The sequence below is a fragment of the Coenobita brevimanus genome, chromosome 93 (assembly GCF_032717465.1).
Source record: "Coenobita brevimanus isolate Jiangsu-jjx chromosome 93, ASM3271746v2, whole genome shotgun sequence".
Classification (NCBI taxonomy): domain Eukaryota; kingdom Metazoa; phylum Arthropoda; class Malacostraca; order Decapoda; family Coenobitidae; genus Coenobita; species Coenobita brevimanus.
Genome location: NC_137046.1, coordinates 57,992,488 through 58,000,012, shown reverse-complemented (window position 1 = coordinate 58,000,012; position 7,525 = coordinate 57,992,488). Strand labels below are relative to the sequence as shown.

Genomic DNA, 7,525 nt, shown 5'->3' with positions numbered 1-7,525 from the left:
GTGAATTTGACCTTATTCTTTCTTCTTCTAGGGGAAAAATACACCTTGCAAAACATTCGTAAACTACATGTCGACTCCGGCCTCTGGGTCACTGTATGAAAGAAGAACGATTGGCATTAACAATATTACTCTACTTCCTCCGAGCAATATTCTTTGTTCTCGTGTGATTCTCATTTCTGGAGGACAAGTTATGGAATATTTTCAGAACAGGAATAGAACTATTTAAGCTGGTTGGAGTAGATTGTTTGCTTGAAGTTGGTTAGGGTAGATTGATTAATATAGTTTCGTGAAGTTAGTTTAGGTAGTTTATACTGATTATGGTAAAACTGGATAGGGTAAATTGGGTAGCTTAGATAGGTTAGGTTAGATGAATTAGGTTGGATGTTTGGAATTAGGACATTGGTACATTTCCTTAGCCTGCACAGGATATGAGTCATAATGGAGCAAGGTAAACTGTTTCGACTAAGAAAATTGATATTAGTAAATGCCAACTGTTTCTCTTTTTCTACGTTCTTACCCACGCCCCTTACTGGAGGGACGAGGGTGGGTGGGTGGGGGAGATATTACTGACCAGAGACTCTCAAGTGAACAGAGATGGGTCAACTTTTGTCACCCATCCAGCCTTTAAAAACTGCTGTTAATTCTCGTGTGAGCAATTTATCTGGTTGGATCTACAGCACCCCATTAGCAGGGTCGCTAGGATCTGAAAAACGTGATGGGTCAGCCTAATAATGGGTTGTACAAAGAAAACTTTCCAGAATGGTTCTCCCGGAGGTCTGGGGTTGCCACAGGGTTGGCAAGGCATATTTCAGGGGAAGCCAGTGCCACCTCATCCACCCCTCAGGATACGCCACTGGTGATGCAGTAATGGTGGTGATGATGATTATGATATTCTTTATCCTTAAACCTTGGGAAACGACTCGCTATTTACTGAGGTTAAAATCAGACGATTATATTTGACCCTAGGAACCCTCCAGGCTCTAAAGGCTAAGTCAGCCATAAATTTGACTAAGAGTATACAGTGGCTGGATGGCTGACACACACAGCCGATAGGGTTATGAAAATTGTGCCATCTCTGTTCACCTCTGCATCTCTACTCACGACTATTGCTGAGCGTCACCGACCGTGCGGGATCACCAACGTTTGAGTCAGAAAATAGGTACTAACAGATCTTCTCCTACAGCAGAGTATGTGTGTGTGTGTGTGTGTGTGTGTGTGTGTGTGTGTGTGTGTGTTTACCAGGTTAGCACTGATCCTCCCACTGGTTCACAGGTATCTTTGGTGAGCATAACAAACAAATCATCCAAGAGCCACAACGTTTGGCCCGGCAGATGCACTTGATCGACACACGCTGCCGTATTCTCGTTTACTTAGGAGGTAGTCTAACACCTCTACCTTAACTATTTATTTTGCTTCTAGATATCGATATAGTTTCCATTTATAACACAGAAGGAAATACTACCGTGCCAAATACACAAATAAACTGGCAAGGAAGAGGGACTGCAGCGTCTCCTGAGTCAACGAGAATACTCACCATGGTCTCTCATGGTACAATGTTGAGGTGAGCGACGTGACGTGACGTGACGCAACGTGGCGTGACGCGAAAGTAGCTGCAGCCGCAGCAGTAGCCGCAAACAAACCAGAGGCCAGCGTCTCCAACACACTAGACGGCGGCCTGGCCTGGCGGGGTTCACAAAGTGCCGGCGAGCGACACCACAAAAAGTTCGATGTGTTATTGACCGCGAGGGTCGACAAAAAATGCGATGTACACGAAGACCAGCTTCGCCATCATCGGGTCCACTGCCGCGGGCGGGCCGCCTGGTCCGCCTCGGCTGAGAATCAGTACGCGAGGCCGAGGTACCTGGTGGAGCACTCGATGGGCAGACCCGACACGCCCCTGCGGTAGAAGTGTCTGGTGGGCGGCCTCAGGATCCGCTGCTGGGGGGACTTCTCTCGCCTCTCCCGCTCCACCTCCTTGTCGCAGGCCAGGGAGAACAGCGACCACGCCCTTCGAAACTGTGAGCGGCGCTGGCGGCTCTCCGGTGTGACTTGGGTGGCGGCGGCGGGTGGCGAGACAGTGCTGCCGCCACCACCACCTCCAGCGCCCTGCTGTTCCAAGGACTTGCTGGGCGGGGGAAGACTGACGGAGGCAGAATAATGGCTGCGGCGCTCTGAGGTTGCGTCGCGGTCACTGCGTCGCTCCTTGGACCTGCTGTGGCGCTGTGGGAGGTCCTGGCTGCTGCTGTGGGTGAGGGCGTGTCCTTCGGGGGAGTGTCGTGACCAGTCCACCAGTCGTTCCACATCACCCCCGGACCTGACTGCACCCCCTGGTTTAGCCTTGGGTGAGGTTAGGCAGGAGACGCTGCTGGTGTGGTGGGGGCGCGGTGCTTCCCCCGGGCTGGGGCTGTACCAGCACTCGTCAGAGAACCTCAGCAGCTTCTGTCCCGGCGCCAGCGTGGCCGAGCTGGAGTGGGTGTGCTGGAACTGCCGCGCCCTCAGCCGACCCTCTGCTGACACCTCACGACGCACTGCTGACCCCTTCACTCCTGACCCTGCAACACATCATCATCATCATCATTATCACTGTCGTCATCGGTATCATAGTCCTGCAACAAACACAGCATGATTAACACCATCAGCACATCCAGTACGCTGACCCAGTTTCTACTAGCAAATCACGAGACCTTCAAGCAGAGGTCTCTTTAGCCCTCGTTGCTCGTACCCGGAACTGAAATAATGACTAAGATTATGTAGTTACACTTCGGTGTTGTAGTCAGAGGGAATGTTTCGGTGTTTTTCTTGTCCGCCAAAATTAAGCAAGATCGTGACTGTTTACGGAGAGAGGTACAAATATAGCCCCCAGTACGATAGAGAAAATTAGGAAGGATTATGGGAAGTTTTAGGTAAATTTTTGAAATTACACTGAGGTAATAGGCACTGAATTTGATAAGCTCATTAATGAAATTTTAGCAATTCTAAGCACTTTCCTTTCTATAAGCATCCGTCACAAATGCTTTTTTTCTGTACTTTGTAAATACAGAGGTGATGGGAGACTATCCAGCTCCAATCTCCGTCGTTTGTTGCACGTACGTTAAAATGAACCTAAACTAACCTAACCTGACCTAAGACAGCCTAATTCTAAGGTAGGTGGGATAATGGACAGTCCCTCCTCTCAACCCCCCGCCAACTTATTTGCTAAGTACTAAAACCTGCATTTCCGACGGATGTGTATAGAAGAGAAATTGCGTAAAATTACATAAACTTAATGGTGAAGATATTAATTTTATTCTCCGTTAGTCGGGCGTAATTTCGAAATAGTACCAAGTTTTAAGTATGTATGGTGTGGATGGAGAGCTGTTGGTTGCTGTGGAGGGAAGGACGTGGAGGGTAATTAATGATGAATAATAGAGTGTCTCCAAAATGATATACAAATCTTATGCTGTGTTGCTTGCTGGCAGTGAAATTATACGTTGCAAACTGGTCTAGAGTTTTGGGATTATCCGTGAACGTCGTGATTTGACAGTCACCGTAAGCAGAAGTAAGGTAATTATTGACTGGGAGAAGTTTGCTTTGGGAGATGAAAATTTGAACTGGTAAGAGAATTTATGTACCTCGGTTCAGTAATGGAAAAGAGAGGCAAATGTGCAAAGGAAGTAGAGTGACAGGGAAGGAGAGTGGCAAATGTTATTAATGCCATGATACTAAACAAAGATCTGGGTGTGGAAGCTGCAAGAGGACTGCATAAAGGTGTGTTAATGCCGACACAGACTTATGGGCGTCAGAATTTTTGTATCGTAAGGGACAAAAAAAAATTAGGAGGAACAATAGCGGAATGGGATGTGGAGTAAAGGAATTTATTGGTGATGGAATTGACGATACGGTGCTTAGATGGTGTGATTATTTGGAGAGAATGGATGTAATTAGGGCGGTGGAAATGGTATAACTTGAGTAAGACTGAAGATGGGAGGAAGCATGGTACGCCAAGGAAGGGTATGAAATTGTTTATGAGTGTGAAAGAAAGTGTGGTATGAAGGTTAACGAATCTAAGGCAATAACAGAATCGAGTTAGTTGGATGAATTATGTATGGAGGACCACATGACAAGGGTTTAACACGTCCCTCTTTTTTTTTTCTTTTTTAAACAAAGATTGACGCTGAATGGTGTATGTGAAGTGCATCTATACGGAAATATACCCCACTGTATTATATGCAGATGCTTGTGGCTGTGAGATGGAGACTTGAATGGTGTGTGAATGAATGTGTGGCCCATTTCACGGGATATTCTGTTGTCAGTTTTTTTTTCTTTTTTTTTCGTATTTTCTTTCTCCTTGTTTGTAGATCTTACCTCACCCCATTTTTAGCTGAGAAAAACGGTCAAGATGATGATTCTCTCAGTCTGTATACCTTTTTATTTGTTAGGAGGTCTTTTTGAACTGTGGGTTAGGTACGGCTTTCATTAACCCCTTCGGGACGAGTGAGGAGGGGAAGAAGAATACTTTCCCAGCATCTCTGCTTGTCGCAAGAGGCGACTAAAAGGGCCATTTTGTCTCCCATCTTTCCTTACTGTCCTTTTCTTTTCTTCTCTCCTACCTCTCTTCTTGATATTTCCATTATTTCTTCCGCCATTTATTATCCCTCTGCTCCTCTCAGGCTAGAAATTTGATATCATGACTTGAAATATCCTTCACCGAATGTAAAATTTCCACGTCTAGTTTCTAATTATCGTATAACATAGTACCGCATGATCTTTTCCATCTGGCATTTGGATGTCATTCACTCACTCACACATAAGGTGAATATAAACGCATGAAGATAATAAGAATACACAAATATAAGAAGTCATCGAACTGCCAGGCATAAAAACGTCAGGCAGTTTATTGTCATCATCATCATTATCATCATCTTCCAAACTCTTATTCCCACTTAACAAGATGGGGTGAACTAAGATCTAGGAACAATGAGGAAGCATATAAGTAGGGGAACTATCAACAACATACCCAGTGAAATGGACCACACATTCATTTGCATAGCGTTGAAGCCTTTGGAATCCTGACTCAACCTCACAAACAAAACCATCTTATCTCAAACATTTTTCTCTTGCATTTTCTCCATATTAGATGCGCTTCCTGTAGGCTACGCTTGTCAGATAGTCATTCATTGTTCGTTACTTCCCAGTGATAGAAATAGGATGAGAAATATTCAGAAATAGGAAACAGGGAAGCACAAAACGAGGAGAGCTATTGCGTGACTGCCTGGCGAATATTATTTATACTTTCATTCACTGACTCGCATCTTCATAATATTTGCTGATTGTATATTTTTTTTACTTTCCTTTTTTGCTTCACCATCTCTCACATCAGCGTGCGTCACTGACAAGAAAAGCATCCAAAATGTTATGGGGTTTGCTGCCAGGCCGGATGGAAGGAGGGGTTACAGGGGAAGAATTAGCCAGTGAGACGGTGAGTTTTAGGTGAAGGAATAAGTGTTGAGGTTTAACTAAACGTGCTTGGGCAGCATGTCATGGGTGGTGGACTGTCACGAACACATAAAAGTGTGATTGACAAAGAAAACTTCCAAATATTTCCCCGTACTACGACACGCAACCGTTGCTGTGCAGTCCAGGTCCCTGTATCCAATTCTAGGCAACGAACATCCCTCTTCACAAGTCTGCCACCAAATAGTCTCCAATTCTCTCTGTTATTGCCTTATACTATCATCATTCTCCTCCCTGACGTGTAAATAGCTCTAACTCTCGTCAACATAATCTCATATAAATTAATTAAGTCAATATAGTTGCCCCTGAGTCTAGAAGCAATTTACCATCGTTAATTTCACTAATTTAGTTGTCTTTCTTTCCATAATTACTTTTTAAAATCAACTACCATTCATTTAGAAAGCAGTATGATGACAGTGTACTTTATAAGTAATGGTCACAAGTAACTGAGTACTTTCTCGAGGGCAAATTTGTTCTCCACTGAGCATCTTGAGAATGATTATCATCATTATACGGCTGCTTCAGTCTGATGAGAGATACATCCTCTCAGTTTTTATTATTATTCCAATTAGTGATTGATCAGTTACTTTTGAGCATCTGAAATGTAATTACTGAAGAAAGTTCCTTGTGCGCTTCGTGTGTATTATAATGAAAGTTTATACTTTGAGGTTTAAACACAACAAGCGCATTTTGTAACTAATAATCCGAGTAAAGTTACTGAAGGCCTAACGGTTTACACGTTGGACATTACCTGTCGACTGCTTTGTGGAGGCGGTGGAGGTGAGTTCGGTGGTACTGTCATCAAAGCTAGACATCCTTTGCAGTCTCCCCCTCGGCTTCTTCTGATTGGGGTTCTCATTGTTAGGATAAGTGATGCTTCGGAACTTCATAGACGCCTTGTTCGTCGCCATAGCACTACTCAGCTACGTAACACAGAACAAAACACGTGCTTCTCTCTGTCTCTCTAACACTTCCACTTCCTCTCCCGCCACCTTGATATAAAAGTCAAGAATTTGTGTGTCCTCAGCACGCTCCTGTGTCTCGCTGGCGCCTCCCCCTGTATATATATGAGCCAGGCCAGGACCCGCCCCCTGCGTGGCACAGGTTGCCAGAGCCGCACACTTGTCCCTGCCTCCCTACCCTGCGTACTCTACCGCTCTCCAGGCTAACGCTGACAGAGAACGAGCGTTTATGAGAAACACCATCGATAACTACAGCATCTGGCCCAGTGACACGCTAAGCTTACGGGGAATCGTAGAGGATGTGACACGGAATTGAAGAGTTATTTTCTTCTATTGTCCGGACCACCTCTGTCCTGCCGCCCCTCTGCCCTGGCGAGTACTAGGCTGGTGTTGCCTTTAAGGACGGGCTGAAGCTACTGTAGGTGGAGGGACAACAAAGACTACCTGTTGCCACTGTGGACACAACGCTGACCTCTCCTAAACATCCATACCGTCTTCATCGATGTCCACTGCCACACCACCACTGCCACCCCACCTGCCACTACCACCGCTGCCACCCTACCTGCCTCTACCGCCACTGCCACCCTACCTGCCATTACCACCACTGCCACCCTACCTGCCATTACCACCACTGCCACCCTACCTGCCACTACCACCACTGCCACCCCACCTGCCACTACCACCGCTGCCATCCCACCTCCCACTACAACCATATCTGCCACTGCCACCATTACCACCCTACCTGCCACTTCCATACCACTATTGCCCCCCCCCCACCTTCCACCACCACACAACCACTGCCACTCCACCTTCCACTGCCACACCGCCACTGCCAGGATTGCCACACCACTACCGTCACATCACCACCACACCTCCACCAACGCACCATCACAGCCACACCATAACTGCCACTCCACCACCCCCACAGTACTATCACCACAACCACACCGCAAGTCACATCATCACTGTCACACCACCACCACCAAACAGCCACTGCCATACCACCACACCACCACTGTCACACCATCACCACACCACCACTGCTACACCACTACATCACCACTGCCACA

General features: G+C 46.3%; 1 protein-coding gene across 1 annotated transcript; it reads right to left on the bottom strand.

Annotated features, from left to right (window-relative positions):
* Positions 1 to 1,839: 1,839 nt before the first annotated feature.
* Positions 1,840 to 6,471, bottom strand: LOC145412537 (uncharacterized). The gene is made up of 2 exons (XM_080282432.1): positions 6,245 to 6,471; positions 1,840 to 2,528 (listed from the first exon to the last, which is right to left on the bottom strand). The coding sequence occupies exons 1-2, from the start codon at positions 6,402 to 6,404 to the stop codon at positions 1,840 to 1,842; spliced, it is 849 nt and encodes a 282-aa protein (XP_080138558.1). The 5' UTR covers positions 6,405 to 6,471.
* Between the last annotated feature and the right edge of the window lie 1,054 nt (positions 6,472 to 7,525).